The sequence below is a fragment of the Podarcis tiliguerta genome (genome assembly GCF_965153285.1).
Source record: "Podarcis tiliguerta genome assembly, chromosome: 1".
NCBI classification, from domain to species: Eukaryota; Metazoa; Chordata; class Lepidosauria; order Squamata; family Lacertidae; genus Podarcis; species Podarcis tiliguerta.
This window is the reverse complement of record NC_139534.1, coordinates 78885496-78901109: the sequence shown is the minus strand read 5'-3', so window position 1 is coordinate 78901109 and position 15614 is coordinate 78885496. Positions and strand designations below refer to the sequence as shown.

At 44.4% G+C, this 15614-nt stretch overlaps 1 protein-coding gene across 13 annotated transcripts in view; it reads right to left on the bottom strand.

Moving 5' to 3' along the window:
• Positions 1–6098, bottom strand: part of CAPRIN1 (cell cycle associated protein 1) — a 34459-nt gene extending 28361 nt beyond the window's left edge. For 6 of the 13 annotated variants that reach the window (XM_083431622.1, XM_083431633.1, XM_083431631.1 and 3 more), the window contains exons 1-2: positions 5857–6098; positions 5090–5342 (exon numbers count right to left, since the gene is read on the bottom strand). In XM_083431622.1, the coding sequence (XP_083287748.1) occupies positions 5090–5335 (246 nt within the window). In that variant the 5' untranslated portion in view covers positions 5336–5342; positions 5857–6098. Of the gene's footprint in view, positions 1–5089; positions 5343–5574; positions 5829–5856 lie in introns of those variants that run through there. The other 7 variants (XM_083431632.1, XM_083431630.1, XM_083431625.1 and 4 more) reach the window with 2 other exon arrangements.
• Positions 6099–15614: the final 9516 nt, after the last annotated feature.

Genomic DNA, 15614 nt, shown 5'->3' with positions numbered 1-15614 from the left:
CCACTCCCAACAGTTCTAGAGATATTAAATAGCACAGGAGTTAAAAATACAGCCCTGAAGCACCCCACAGTGCAAGTGCCAGAGCAGAAAAGCACTCTCCCATGCTCACTCTGGAGGTTATCAAAAGCTGTGCAGATCAAGAAACAGGAGTAAAGCTGCACTCCGCTTGTCCCATTGTTGATAAAAGTCACCCATAAGGGGGACTGAGATTGACTTGGTGTTATGGCCAGGCCTAAGGTCAGATTGAAATGGGTGTAGATCAAGGGTTCCCAAGCATCATACAAGTGGTTTGGAGCGTCTGTAATAAAATTTAAGAATCACAAAACATCTAGTACAGCACATTACAACTGCTACAACAGGCAGAAAATTAAGTGATCAGTCAAGAACATCAGCAATTTTCAAATGGTTCATGGGGGAAGATTGGGAGCCACTGGCCTAAATAATCTGTGGCATCTAACAATGTCTTCAAGCTTCCCCACCAGGACTCTCTCCACCACCTTTCTAGAAAAGAGGTATTTACAACTAGCTGATAGTTATTCCAAACCAAAAGGTCCAGGGTTAATTTCCTTGAGAGTGGTCATCCCACCACACCTTTCGAAGCAGCAGGAACCACACTCTGACACAGAGAAGCATTAACAAATCCTGAACACAATCAGTCAAACTGTTAGATTTGGGAACAGGGGTCAAGTGGGCACATAGTTGTGAACATAGTTGAGAGTATAGGTGCAAGCACTTTGCCCTTATGTGGCTGCATAAACTAAAACCAATTCCACGAAGATCACAGACTCTGGCATTGGCTACTTTGTCTACAAGCGCAACAAAAGCAGTGTCAAGGTCACTCTGAAGTAAACTAACTTTATCCTCAAAGTGTGCAGCAAATTGCTCACAGCAGCTCCCTGAATGCTCCAGAGGTTCTTCCCCCCCAGTGGGAGTCAGCAACCTTTGGACAATCTGAAATAGCTCTGCCAAACAGCTACTAGATGTAATGCAAGCTGCGAAATATGCATTCTTTGCCACCTGTGCTGCCACATGGTACTCACAATTATGTTCACTAACCACTGTTGGTGGGCTTCAGACTATGTCCTGTACCATCTGGCCTTTAGTCTTTTGTCCAGCTCATTTCATTGCCTGTAGCTCTCCAGAATACCAAGGAGCCAGTTGGGCTCTGCAACACCAGAAAGGATGCTTAGGACGAATTGTATCAACCAAACAGCCATATTATTTCAGCATCTATAGAAAAGACCAGAAATTTGACAGGCTCAGCCAATTTCTCCACTAGAAAACCCCCAGTGTGTTCAGGAACCCAGGAGGTTTCATCAGTCTCCAAGGGTGGCCATTCAAACAGGCCCACCATCTTTGCCAGGGAGAATTGCCACCATTTTGCCAAAGTTTACCTGAGAGTTATCTGTCCATGGCCAGGGAGTGCATTTTACCCCCCTACCTTCAGTCTATCACTCAAGGTAAAAACTGCATCAAGCATGTGCCCTGCCCGGGGTGTTGAACTGATGACATCTAAGACACCTCCATGGTTGTCATAGAAGCCATGAAGTCCCAAGCTGGCCCTCTAGCAGCAGCCATGTGGGTACTGAAATTGCACAGGTCTATCGTCCTGGGGTCCTCCAGCACCATGCTACATAACATCTTTGTCAGGGAAGCAACTGGCCAGCAGGGAGGTCAATATACCAGCACCATTCTGTCTGTCCAGTACAACACCAGGTGCAAACCTTCTAAGCACACCCAAATGTCAAGAGGTTTTCTGGTAAAGGAGATGATACTTATGTGGATAATGGAAGCACCCACTCCCCTGCCCTGGTGCTGTAACAAATACCCAACCTTCCATAATACATACCAGGTCAGTCCTCTCACCACAATCCAATTGTGAATGGTTTACATAAATTTGGGCCACATATTAAAAACTAGGGACTAATAATAAATGAATCCTACAGAGTCAGTTGTTCCTCGCTCTGTTCCCAGTTCTGGGAAATGGACCATACCCAACCTCTCATCTTGAGTTACGGTCACAGGTTTGTTTCTCCTACAATGGCTATCCCTAACTGAAATACACTGGATGAGAGGGCTGCAGTCAGAAATATTTTGAAGGCACCAGGTTGCAGTAAGCGGTATTAGGCCATCTAATCTATACTTCTCTCCAACATGTGTCATTTAAGGATGTTCCTTGATGAATATTTGTCACTGGAAGCCCAAATGGCTTCTATGGCCAGGAAGACCTTTTTCCAGTTACAGTTGGGTCACCAGTTACAGCCTTCCCTAGACCAGAATAGCTTGGCCACAGTTTTGCAGTTCTAGTAACTTTCCAGCCAGACCCTGAAGATGGTTTGGAAACTGAAGCTGGTACAGAACGCTACTTCTAGAGTGCCAGCTTGAATTTTGATGTAGCGTCACATAGTATCTTGCAGAATCTGCACTGGCAGCCTTTATGCCACTAGGCCTCATTTAAGATGCTGCCGCTGACGTATAAAGCCCTGAGCTACTTGGGACCTGCCTGGCCTTGAGTTCAGCAGAGGTTTGCTTGTTGTTCCCACCCAACTTCCAGCAAGTATTCACTCTTGTTCAGGTATGAAAGAAAGGGCTTTTGTGATAGCCGAGTCACAGTTAAGGAACTCTCTTGTCCTAGTGGCATGGACACCTACACTTTTATTGAGCTTTCCCTGCTATCACATCAATACATCTTTATTTTCCCAGTCCTGTGTTGGATCTGTTTAAGTCTTCTTATCTACAAGTCTTTCTATTTTAATTGTTGCCTGATTCTGTGCATTTCTATAATGTCTTGAGTTTTTAGGACATTTTGTTTGTATTTACTACTTCTGCTTTTAACTGCTTGTGTTGTTTATAATGTGTTGGAAATTTTGGTACCGGACATTCAATGCCATTTTGTGGTCTTTTTCAGTGAAAAATGGAACATAAAAACCAAAATAAATGTGGAGCGGGAACAGAAAAGTTCCTAAGCCTGAAATATGATGCTTATACATGGGGTTCTGAAATATTTTCATTTGAAAGATTTGCACATGAAAGTTTGATTCTGGGTTCAATATATATACTATTTAACCCGATGGTGCACTCCCATGCACCTTTACTTGGAAGTAAACTCTGCTAAATTCAGTAATTACTCCCAAGTAAATGAAGTCAAACAGGTTTAAAATTACATGAGCCCTACTAGATAAGGCCAAAGACCTATCTAGGCAGCATTTTGGTTTTCATATGAACACAGCAGTCCTCTCTTGTTGCTTCCTGCCTACTGCTCCTCTGATCATTGAAACAGTATGCTGCCACCATGACCAGCAACCATGATCCTGATCCTCTTTTAAAGCTGAACTGGTAGCTATCACTACATCTTGTGTGGTAGCAAATTCCACATTCTGTGCTGAACCCTCTAAAATTCACCTCCATTTGATTACCCCAAGTTGTAACACTGAGAAAACGAGACATTTCCTGTCTACTTTCTCCATGCCATGGATAATTCCATTCATTGATAATGTCCCTTTCTACTTGTTTTTTTCTAAACTCCCCCCCCCCATCTTCAATGAATAAATCTTAACCTTCCTCACAAGGGAATTCCTCCAGCCCATTGATAATTTTGGTCTCCTTTAAACACTTGATCTTTCCATGCCAGCTGGTCATTACAAGAACTCTTAAGAAATTGGTTTTCTTTCTTCCTCCTCCCCCTCAATCCCTTTTGTGTGATGTTTTACATCATACGCCTAGGGACATTTGGAAGCAACCCTGGAAGGCGGCTTCTTTTTTGCTAAAGAGCTGGATAAACATTCTTTAAATTAAAATTTGCGACATTAATTAATTAAGATTAACCAAATTAACATGATACAAAGAGCTCGGTGTCTTTTAAGACTCCTGTGTAGCCAGTGGAACTCTTATCACATCACCCCCATCACAACTATAATAATAAAGCTATTCAAACTCATTGGTGCTTTAGAAGAGGCATGCCATTTAAGTTCCACTGAATATGCAAATGAACTGGAATGATTCTGCGGACTGTAGTGCCAGTATTTTTATAAACCCATACAATGTATCAGTTTTGAGGAAGGAAGAGACTAACTTTTCACTAGAATGGGTTATTCCAGCAGCATAGTCTCAGTTTCCCATCATGTATTCCCCCAAAAGCTCAATTCTAAAGTGCGGCTTGATCAAATGCATGCTGACTTGAGAGTAAGTCTCACTGTGCCCCAGGTGCAAAGGCAATTCTGACAAAGGGCATAGGGCAACTTCGGTGGCAATAATTTAAAAATGCTGCTCTTGATGCTGATGTCCCTTCCTGGCCTAGACTTTGCGACAAACACCCTTCCCAACAAAGTAGCCTGAGCTCTCGTCACCCAGGGCCGGAGCCGCAGCCAGCCCGCCTGAGGCGTTACATACACGCCGGAGCCCTTTAACGTCGCCGTTAACCAGGGCGCACCCATCTTCAACGGGGCAGCGAGGGCATGTTTTCATCTGGCGTCTACGACTCGGCTTCGACATTATAGAAATAGTAACTAAAATGGGAGGGCACGGGGGGGAGAGAGGTGGGGTGTTGCGCGCACACAGAGAGCGGAGGCTGCGCGTCTCTGGCAGGAAGGAAGCCTGCCGGGCCTTTGTGCAGCACCCGCCGTCGCTCACACAATGAGCCTCCCTCTCTGGGAAGAACCGCTGCCTCTCACCGCCGCCATGTTGGGTCCTGGCCGGCTCCATGTGCACCGGGGGGGGGGGGGAGAGGCGGGAAGAGTAGAGAGGAGAAAGAGGGTCGCTCGTAGTTCGGCCGCCACCGAGCCTTCAAAGCCTCACTTCGGGCGGGAAGCGAGGAGAGGGCGGGGGGCGGATTGGAAAGGCAGCTAAGCCCCCGGGCTCCAACGGCCCCCAAATGCGTCCCGTTCGGGGCGGAAAAAAAGAACAAAGGGAGAAGGCCGCGCCGCCTCCCCTCGGCCTCGGAAACAAAAGGCGGGGCAGGCCGGCAGGGCCCCGAAGGGAAGGCACGGCGATATGCGACTACGCCTCCCGCCCGGCCCCACAAGATAAGATAGCGGCATCGGCCGGTGGGGAGGGGGGAGAAGAGATGGGGGGGGGATTTGCGCCTCCGCACCTTTTTCTTCTCGAGGTTGCGCAACTTCTTGTCGATGACGCCCAGAATCTGCTTCATGGCCTCGGTCTGCACCGAACTCGTGCTGCCGCCCGGAACCGACGCCGACGCCGCTTGGGATGGAGCCGCCCCAGCAGCTACCGTTGCCGCGGCTGCCGTTGCCGGAGGCGCCGCCGACGCCGCCTCGTTCCCGGTTTTGCCGCCGCTGCTGCCGCTGCTCGCCATCGCGCTGCTGGTGGCCGAGGGCATCGCTTAACTGAGGAGAGAAGAGCGCGGCGTTACGGGATTCGAAGGGGAGGGAGGGGGAGAGAGAGCGCGAGAGTCAGCCCTTGAAGGGAAGCGGGCGAACGGACGGGCCGCCGGAGGGGACACGGCGCGCGAGGGGAGGGGGAGAGAAAGGAAACGCCTCCTGCCAGGAATCCTTTTATTCTGTTTTTTTTTAATTATCTCCCCACCCCCTTTTCTCGAACGCGCGACTCAGGCCGCACCTGTCGGCGCGCGCCCAGCGATTCTAAGGCAACCTGACTTGTAAGGTCCGTCAGCGGAAGGGAGGGGAAAAAAAAGAAAGGCAGCCCTTCGCGCGGGCGCGTGCTCGGCACCGCCCACGTGACCGGCGGCCTGCCCGCAGCGCCGTTCCCTCATCCTCCCGCCCAACAGTCTTGGAGGAGCCACCCCTCCTTTATCTCAAGCCTTTCTCCGACAGCGCCCGCCCCCCCCCCACCGGTCCGTCCGTCCGTCCCTCCTTTCACTCCTCGCTCCCGCTTCCTCACCGTGTGTGTTTGGTGCGCGCGCACGTGTGTGAGAGAGAATGGAAATGAGTATCCCTAGGGCGCGCGGGAGGGCAAGAAGGGGACGGCCCAATGTGTGTGTCTGCGCGCGCGAGGGGGGGAGGGGGACGGCCGCCTCTGCCCACTCCAGCCCCGTCACTTTCACCGCTCCTCCTTGTTACCTCTGCGCCGAGATACGGAGGGGAAAGAGAAAGAGGAGGGAGGGAAGGCCAAGAGCGCACGCGCACGCGAGGGGCGGGGCGGAGCAAAAAAGGAGGGGGCGAACGACCGGGCTGAGGGAGGGAGCGGGGTCCTCATCCGTTAGGGCTGCCTCCGCAGAGCGCCTGATCGGCAAGCGGCTAAAGCAGCTCACGCCCGTCTCCCGAGTGTGCCTTCGCGAGAGCCTGAATATTATGACGCCGGTCTTTCAGGCGCAAGGCCACCTAAGCGGAGGAGCACAATGGTGAGGCGGCGTGAGACGCTTGCCCTCGCCTTGAAAGGCCGCGGGGCGGAGTTCCCGGCCGGGCTAGGCGGCGAATCTGCTCTCTCTTTTTTTGGCGTGGTACGTCGGAGGCCTTAGATGGTGGGGAGGCGGGCCTCTCTGAAAGCGCTTCATTCCCACGTGAAAGGGAATCTCCAGGTTTAGACACGCGTCATTAAAAACCAATAAGATGCTGGTTTCTGTCACTGGCTGGGCAGCAGCTGCTCGCCAGGTATTTACTTGGCGACTGTTTTGCAAGGTTTTCTTGTGGGTTGCTTACTGGAAAGCGAAGGCGGTTGTTTGTGTTGGCACTTGGAAAATATTCAGTATTAACCTAAGTCTCTGTGGTCCTTTGGGCAAAAGTGTGGCACCCATTTCGGAATAGTGATTAAGTGTACTTAATCTCTAGCGGTTTTGAATTTTCAACATAGGTACAGTCATGGTAACTGGACTTAAATTTATGTATCCTGGGTAAGTGGCTGCCTTAGTAAAACCCTTATATCTAGGGTGGTTGTTGGGGTTTTTTCAAAACATTGCCCTCTGGACTTTGGAGAAGGGATGGTTAACGTATTAATAAAACCAGCATTATTTACAGTCGGTGTGGTGGCAGATGCTACTTATGTAGGCGGAGGTGCCTAATCAAGGTTTCAAATTCTGAATATTTGGGAACTTGCTTTTGGTAAATGATGAAATAAATAAATCATATCACAGGAAAATTATCTAAAGTGATAGTGGATAATTATTTGTTTTACAAAAGGCTTTATAGAAGTATTCTTTTTGGCAGCCTGTTGCAACTAGGTGTAGTCACCAAATCCATAGAGGAGGGCCCAAATTTCCCCCCCAGGAAGTTGTGTTCAGGGCCAGTAGTAAAAACAGTTAAATGAATAAAAATATGCCTTCTAGGCAGGAAAATGACCAGGATTTTAAAGTTGTGCAGTGAAGGAACTGAGCTGTAGAAACACCCATACTGTGACGACACACCCGGCTATTGAGGTTACAACCTGCACATACACAGGCAAACACAATAGCTGTGTTTCCCTAGAGTTGCTTTGACATCCCTTGATCTTAAATAATAAGTCCATTGAGAAAGCAAGAAATAGGTTTGATACACCAGGTCAGGAGAGCTCTGACTAAATATCTGCCACTATTGGGCCAGCCACAAAATATATTCCACCTCTCGAACTTAAAACTGTAGCAACACCCATTTGAGAGAACTTGCTGGTTCTTTATCCACATCTGGGCACCATCATTCCAAACATCGTGAAAGCAAGTATGCAAACGTACAGGTTGTTTTGTTCTTCTACTTTTTAATTGTAAAATTACATAGAAATCTTTTCTGCAGTTGTGAAGCAGTTCTACAGCGAGGTTCCAAGAGCCGTGGCAAGTATAGAGGCAAGGGAAGAAGAGAGTTGAAACTCTTAGAAAGCAGCTGTTTGCAATGAAGCAACGCTTTAAAGATTTTGTGAGACAACTCAAATTAAAAAAAATGCAGGTTGCAGTAGACTGCCTCCCTCACAATCAAAATTATTTCTAACAATTGCAGTAGATGGGCTTTTATATGTGTGTTCAAGCAATGTGTGCTTACTATGCAAATTCTGAACTAACAAGACTCTTGGAACAAGCTGCTCCTCCAGTTACATTAGAAGGTACATAGTTGAAACCATGTGCCCTTCTCAAATACCATATATTTAAAAGTATTTAATGTGTGTGTGGATAGAGCTTTGAGGGCATTGGAATTAGGTAGGATTCCTAAAATCTTGTCAGCCTTTAGGAGTCAAAAAATATTTCCACATTTTCCCATTATGAGGCAAGCAAACAGTTTCTCCAGATTTTGCTTGGATCATATACATTTGATTGTGATTTTTAAAAAAAACCAGAAATGTATATTAAACCCCCGGTTTTTTAGTCATAGATTTATTAGCCATGATTGCATGGAAGGCATCACATTTGAAAGCATGTTTCACAGAGCATTGGGCCAGGGGGGCTATTGCCCTGGATGCACATTTTTGAGGGGGCGCAATCAGGCGCCCCCATGACAGGCACAGAGCTCTAGCAGCTGAGGTGTGTCTAGTGAGCAGGTGGATGGAGGCAGCAGTTGAGGAGCCTGTTGGAGGCAGACTCCATCCTTCCTCTGCATGCGCCCCCCTGGTGCACCCCCAAAAAACTGCCCAGTCCACCAGAGGGGTGAAACACTTGCCCCGCCCCAGGTGTCAGCAACCCACGCTATGCCACTGCATTGGGCTGAATACAGTGTTCAGAAATCTCATTGGGGATGCTCCTGTAGGGGGCATGCACAGGAGTGTAAGTCAGGTGGCCTGACCCTTTTCACTGTAACACCTTTAGCTGCTTATTCCTCAGTGTGTTGTGTGAAACCAGTGCTTAGGCCAGAAGAGCGTCCTAAAGAGTAGAGTTTCCCAGATACTGGTATGTGATTGGGATGACTCAAAGCTTATGATGAGGTGCAGAGGTTTATAAGCCTTAAATACTTGTAGCAGAACAATTCTAACCTTGGCTGGAGTCAGTGGAGCAGTGGATCCTTCATCACATTTGAAACATTGGCAGCTTGAGTGGGGATGAGGTTTATTTTGTCTCCTAGTATACCAGGTCTAGGCTGGTCTAGCTGCTGTAGCAGAATCCCCACAAAACCAGTAGTGCTTTACACTGGTGGAAAAGCAGCACCATTCTAGCCACCTGCCATCAACTGTACCCAATGCTCAAAAGAATTAGGAAAGTAAAGCTTGAAGAAGCTTATAGTTGGCCCTTTTAGGCAGAATAGCTGTGTTCAAAAGGTAAACCTTACACAAAGTGTTAGTGATATAGCTATCACACATAACTGTCAGTATCTATCCACTTATGGAAGAACAGTTCAGAGATAAATTGGCCAATGTCCAAGTCAACTGCCTTACTGTTCATCAGATCATTTATTTTCTTTCCAATGGGGTTTTAAGGATTAAGCTTTGAGGCCTTGATTTGGGGCATGGCAGATGAGTTTGGTTTAAAGTTATACTCTGCATTAACAGAAGATACAACTGGAGAAATGGCTAGTTTTAAGGCGCTTTGGGGGAGGAGATTTTACCAAGTTAATGGAATAGCATCTGGAAGGTGAAGCTGCTTATATCTGTTTCTGCATACACGAGACAAGATAAATTAAAAACATTATACACCAGTGAGGTTGTACCTGGCATGTCTGTCAGTGTCTCCTGGCTGTTGGAGGACTTGTGGTCAATGGGGAGTACCCACAAGTAGTGAGATTTTGGATGAGGTACTCAAGGAAATAAATGTAACTTGGGAAACAGTTCTTAAAACACCAAAATTAATGCTGCTTCAACTGTCTGAGTTGCATGGGGAAACAGTACTGTATTTTAGGACTTAAGTAAATATGTTAGCTGCTGTCAGGCTTGTGATAACATGGTTGTGGAAGAGCAGTAGGACTCTATAGATCTCTGGTACAATAAACTTTGCAAAATGCAATTGCAGAGGAATTTAGGGATCAAATCTGCATCACCAACAAACAAACAAAACAGGCCCTTTTTTGGGGTGGGGGGCAGAATGGAGTAGTTTTGTTTTTCATAAAGACTTGACAGTACAAGGACACCTCCAGCCCAATTTGCAACAATTTAGAAAGACTATTAATTATACAAGTGTCTTTGAAATTATAATTAGTTAATGTTGTTCATGATGCTTTAAGTCCCTCAGTTTGATGAATGTGGTTACAGTGATTGGCTTCTATTTTACAGCCATAGGGACAGAGAATAATATGTTAGTTCATGCCATTGTCGCATTGGGCCTTTTCTCTGATCCAGAGTTTTATTTGTTTATTGTTGTTTCTGTTTCATACATACAAATAACTGTAGCTCTCAAAAAATACATTAAATAAAAGAAACATGACTTGGGACTGCATTCTTACTCAAGTTGTTCATGTAGCTGTTCAAGATCTGGCCACTTCAAATCAATGAAATGAAAACTAGGAACCAACTTCAGCCTTATATAGTATCCGGCCGTGAGATTAAGCTTCCTGGTTCCTTGATTACTGTGCCATGTGTGCCTCTATATCTTTCTCAATGGATTGCCTTTGAATATTTTATTGCTCTTGCTTGCTGGTGCATTAATGTTTTAACATACAATACCTAATTATAATTCTTGTTTATTTACAAAACTGTCAAACTTTTAATCCTCCAAGGATGAAACTTGAATGTAATTTTATTATGAAAACTTAGTTAAGGTGGTATTTTGGACACTCTAAGAATTTGCTGTTGTTCTCAGGAACACACCTTTCCAGACCATTCTATTATTATTGTTTTATTCCAGCAGAAATTGCACTTTTAATTATTCCAAACAATTTTTTTTATTCCAACCATTTAATTATTCACATTCTGGATGGCCAAACATTACAAATTATCTTAACAAGGAAGGGGGTTTTTTTTAGTTTTAAAATGCTTTATTTAAAAGTTTTGTTGCCACATTTCTTGAAAGAAAAGGCAAGCTACTTACTGCAAAAACTTATTACAAGGGTTTGCCCTGGATGCCAGTTCTTGGGTCCATTTTTACACATGTAATCTACACTGAAGTGTTGTGATAATGGTGTATTTGAGGTGCAAGCAATTCATACCTTTGACAGTGATTGCGTCAAGTGGGAAAGAAACCTGTGATGAATGAGAAGACATGTAGTTGGCACACTTGCCAGCACCTTCCTTGCAGTATCAGCTTAAAATGCCCCCAACTTTCCCATTGTAACAAAATAATTAATGTTGACATGTGTAAATCCTTGTGCACTCAGATGAGAACATAACACATTGAAGTCTAGATCTTGTGCCTTTGTTTATACTGACCTGCTTATCATAGACCCGCTTACGCATTTACAATTGTCAAACTCACATAGCCTCTTCCACGTGACAAAGTTTCATCAGAAACAGAAAAATTAACCACTTCCACGAAATTAGCTGTAATAATATAGTAAAGTTGAAAGAGGTACCTCAGATAAAATGTCCCAGTTAAAATGTGATAATCTCGAGAGAGCACATTTTCACAGAAATAAAGGAATATTACATCTTTGTGAATACCCTTCTGAACGATAGCATGATGATGTCCAGTTTAACCCAGCATTGCACAAAATCATGGCAATTGGAACCTCAGTGTTCCTTTTGGTGTTGCATAATGTGGTTAGAGGAGAGGCCTTACTCAAACATGCACTTGGTGACCCTTGGCTAGTCACTGGCTCTTAGCTTCATCCACTTTAAAGGGTTGTTGCGAAGATAAATATCAAGGAAAGGGGAAACAAAAAATCCTTCCATAGTACCTTAGAGACCAACTAAGTTTGTTGCAGTATTGGTATGAGCTTTCATGTGCATGCACACTTCTTCAGATACACTGAAACAGAAGTAACCAGACCCTTACATATAGTCAGAGGGTGGGGAGGGTTATTACTCAGAAGGGTGGTGGGAATGGGTGATTGGCTAATAGGTGTGGTAAACCTGTTGACGATTGTTAATGACTGCAGTTGGTCTTACAGGAAAAAGCAAGGGGTGAGATGGCTAAAAATAACTTTATCATGTATAATGAGATAAGAATCCAATGTCTCTATTCAGACCAAGTCTCTCCATGGTTTTAAGTTTGGTAATAAGTTGCAATTCAGCAACTTCTCTTTCCAGTCTATTTCTGGAAAGAGAAGTTGCTGAATTGCAACTTATTACCAAACTTAAAACCATGGAGAAACATTGGATTTAGCCCAGACTTGACTCAATAAGGGAGTAAATTTTATGCCATGTATTCAATAAATGTACAGCAATGTGGAAGTTGAGTGCTGGTTTTGTTACTAAGTTTTTTATTTGAATATTTGTGTGACAAGGCACCAACTTGGCAACTGTTTACAAAATGCTACTGTACCAAATAGGTTTCTCATTCCATCTTTTGGACTACCTTGGGACTGATGTGTGTGAATTAAAAAGCCTTCCTACCACCAATAGCTCCAGAAAGATTTCCATTCTTTTCTATTTCTAAAGGCAGGCCAGCTGTGTGGGAGAGAATTTTAGAAGTCAGCCATTGAAGCACATGAATAAATGTAATAATTTAGCTCATTGCTATGAAATGGCAGCTAGGAATGTCCTAACGTTCACACATGCACAGTGATGATAGGAAGGAAAAAGACTATAATCCACCAGACTCAGTAGCTAGTCAGTTAATTCATACCTTTTCCATGCACACCAACTAGCTGCTGAGTTTATAAATTATTACATTTTAGAAAGGAGAATTTTGCTGCAAAGTTTCAAAATACGAACATGATGCTTTATGTCTTTTGTAAGTCTATATTGTATCATGAAAACAACTTTGAATTTCTCTTCCCAGAGTATGAATAAGTGTAACCACAGTATAAAGCTCTGGTTCCCATTGAAGCCAGGGATTCTTAGCATATATAATTTGTTCTATGGCCGCATTAACCACATGCCAGGCCGAGTCTAAACACAGAAGAAGTCTAGTCTTTGCAAAAGTGGAGGCAATTCACAAAGACTTCAGAGAGCAATAAAACAACACAAGAGTTTGTAGCTTTTAAACTGTTAATTGTTTTATTTAATGGTTTAAAAAGATTTGTAGAATGAAGAAATGCTCTCACAGTCAAACTCAAGAGATGTGCCAGCTATTAATCATCCCTAAAACAATAAGGGCATTTGTTATTACTGTCTACTGCCTGTTCTCAGCTTTAATCTGTCTTTTGAGTTTGACGCTGCCAGATTTTCAGAAGTGGGTCACCCAGTTCTCTCTGGACCCTGTTTTTCTGCTGAGCAGTTAAAATTAGCATTTTCTATTATGCTGCTGGAGATTTTGGAAAGATATTGAGAGTGAACGTAGTCACATTTTCCTGAACTCCCCCCACCCCACCTCAATTTCTGGTAATGAAAAAAAATCCAGTTCATAGATAAGCATAAGAAAAACCTCGTGTACTCAAAGAAATGCCTTGTATGACCAGTTGGGATAAAGGAGAAATTCAATTCAATTTGCATTTAAAGGTGAACCTACTTAATTTGCCATTTCCAAACAATACAAGTAATGAAACACAGCGTAGCCCATAAATCAAATGGATGTATAGTTTGATCACTCAGCAGCTCACCCCATCTCATTCTTGATATAGTTCTGTGCTCAGCTGACATTTATAGCTTTTGAAAGGACGCGGGTGGCGCTGTGGGTTAAACCACAGAGCCTAGGACTTGCCGATCAGAAGGTCGGCGGTTCAAATCCCCGCGACGGGGTAAGCTCCCGTTGCTCGGTCCCTGCTCCTGCCAACCTAGCAGTTCAAAAGCACGTCAAAGTGCAAGTAGATAAATAGGTACCGCTCTGGCGGGAAGGTAAACGGCGTTTCCGTGCGCTGCTCTGGTTCGCCAGAAGTGGCTTAGTCATGCTGGCCACATGACTCAGAAGCTGTACGCCAGCTCCCTCGGCCAGTAAAGCGAGATGAGCGCCGCAACCCCAGAGTCGGCCATGACTGGACCTAATGGTCAGGACTCCCTTTACCTTTACCCTTTTAAGTAGCACTAGTTTTGAGGGAAGCACATGACATCACATTTGGCCAAAGAGTGAAACTCTGAAGTCTGTCTTAGCAGCACCAAAATCTGACAGTTCTCCAGCAAGTGAAATTGACAAGTGCAACATGGTGGAAACCAAAGGCAGGAAAACCATCAAAAACTCCAGAACTATGTTGCTGATCTGGCAGCAGATATCAAACAATTGTATCTAGATCTTACAAAGGATTGGCAGAATGCCCTTAAACCTCTTGAATTGTCCTTTAAAGATCTTCCAGCAAAAGTAGCTGACATTTCCAAAAGGGCGGATGAAGCCTTGGAATTTGACTCCCATCCCAAAAAACTACATGCAGACAGGTTAGCTGAATAAATCAGCAGGTTTGGCTGGAAGATTAACAGGATTGCAGTCACAGACAGGATCACAGTCTTAAGAGGGGTCCTGCGCAACATTGCAACCCCTCCTTTCACTTCCTATCTCTTCCTGCACATCCCTTTGTGGAGCACGTGCTGTTGGTCTGGAGTAAGATGGAGTCATAAGCTAGCTCCTCAGTGACTATCCTAACTTTAGGCATCCTGACAAGTGTAAGCGATTAGTGGATCGTGGACAAAAGGGACAACTTATGATGGAGGATTTCTCTGTTAGGGGCAAGCCCATTTCTCCTTTAAAACTGTGGCAGCTCCTTTCTGGGACGAGGGTTAATTGGGTTCCAATATTTCAAATAACTTGTAGTGCACAGTTGGTTTATAGATCTGAGCAGCTGCCACACCCATTAACTACTGACAAAAAAACCAAAACTCTGCAAACTGGGCTCTAAGGGGCAGAAGAGTTTTATCTATCTTTTACAAACTCTTACTAGATCTTAAATTTGGAGCAGGGAGCTCTGCACGCAAAGCTTGGGGAAAAGACCTCAACACGTTATTCAGTGCTGCTGATTGGGATCATCCATGGGGCAGCTCTCACCTTAAAGCAACATCAGCTCTTACATGGGAGGGTGTGTCGGAACTGATTTATTGCACTTAACTGCAGTCAGGCTCAGCTATTTCCATCGTTCACTTTCACCAAAATGCTGGTGAGTTGTGAAACTCGTGGGTCATATTTGCACCTGCAGTGAGAGTGTGAAAAGGTGAGGGGCTTCTGGCTTAACCTGCCCAATCACATAAAAAAGTTTATCAACCAAACAAATGTCCCCAAATAGACTTTAGCTCTCCTTTCCATCTTCCTTAAAAAGCGGTACAACAGACTTGGCAACTAGCAGGAACAGAGAATAGCAAGAATGGCATGGGGTTGAGGAATCGAAAATGATAAATATATGGCAGTCATCATTTTTTGTTAATAACGATAAACCATCCGAAAAGGTACAGCACCAAGCCTTTCTCTCATTTTGGTCTGACATCTGGCCTACATCTCGTTTCTCTAGTAATCCAACTGTAATAGGGGTGTAAAGAATGACACAATTGTTATGCGCTGTTTGCTCCATTTATTGATAATATTTTTTAAAAATAAAAATGCTAGAACACAGCTATACTTCAAAATTGACACCTCTCTAAACTCCACAACCCAATTTTGCGACCAAACATTTACAAAGATGTATATATTAGAGGGAAATGTGCCTAATAATATTGGTGAAAATAACATACCAAAATGCGTTATATTAGGGGAAATTGCTTGCAAAAATGTGTACATTAGTCAAAGTTGCATAGTGAAATGTGTGTATTAGAATTTCACACTAAAATGCAAATCACATTTTAGGAGTATTTTTTTAAAAAAG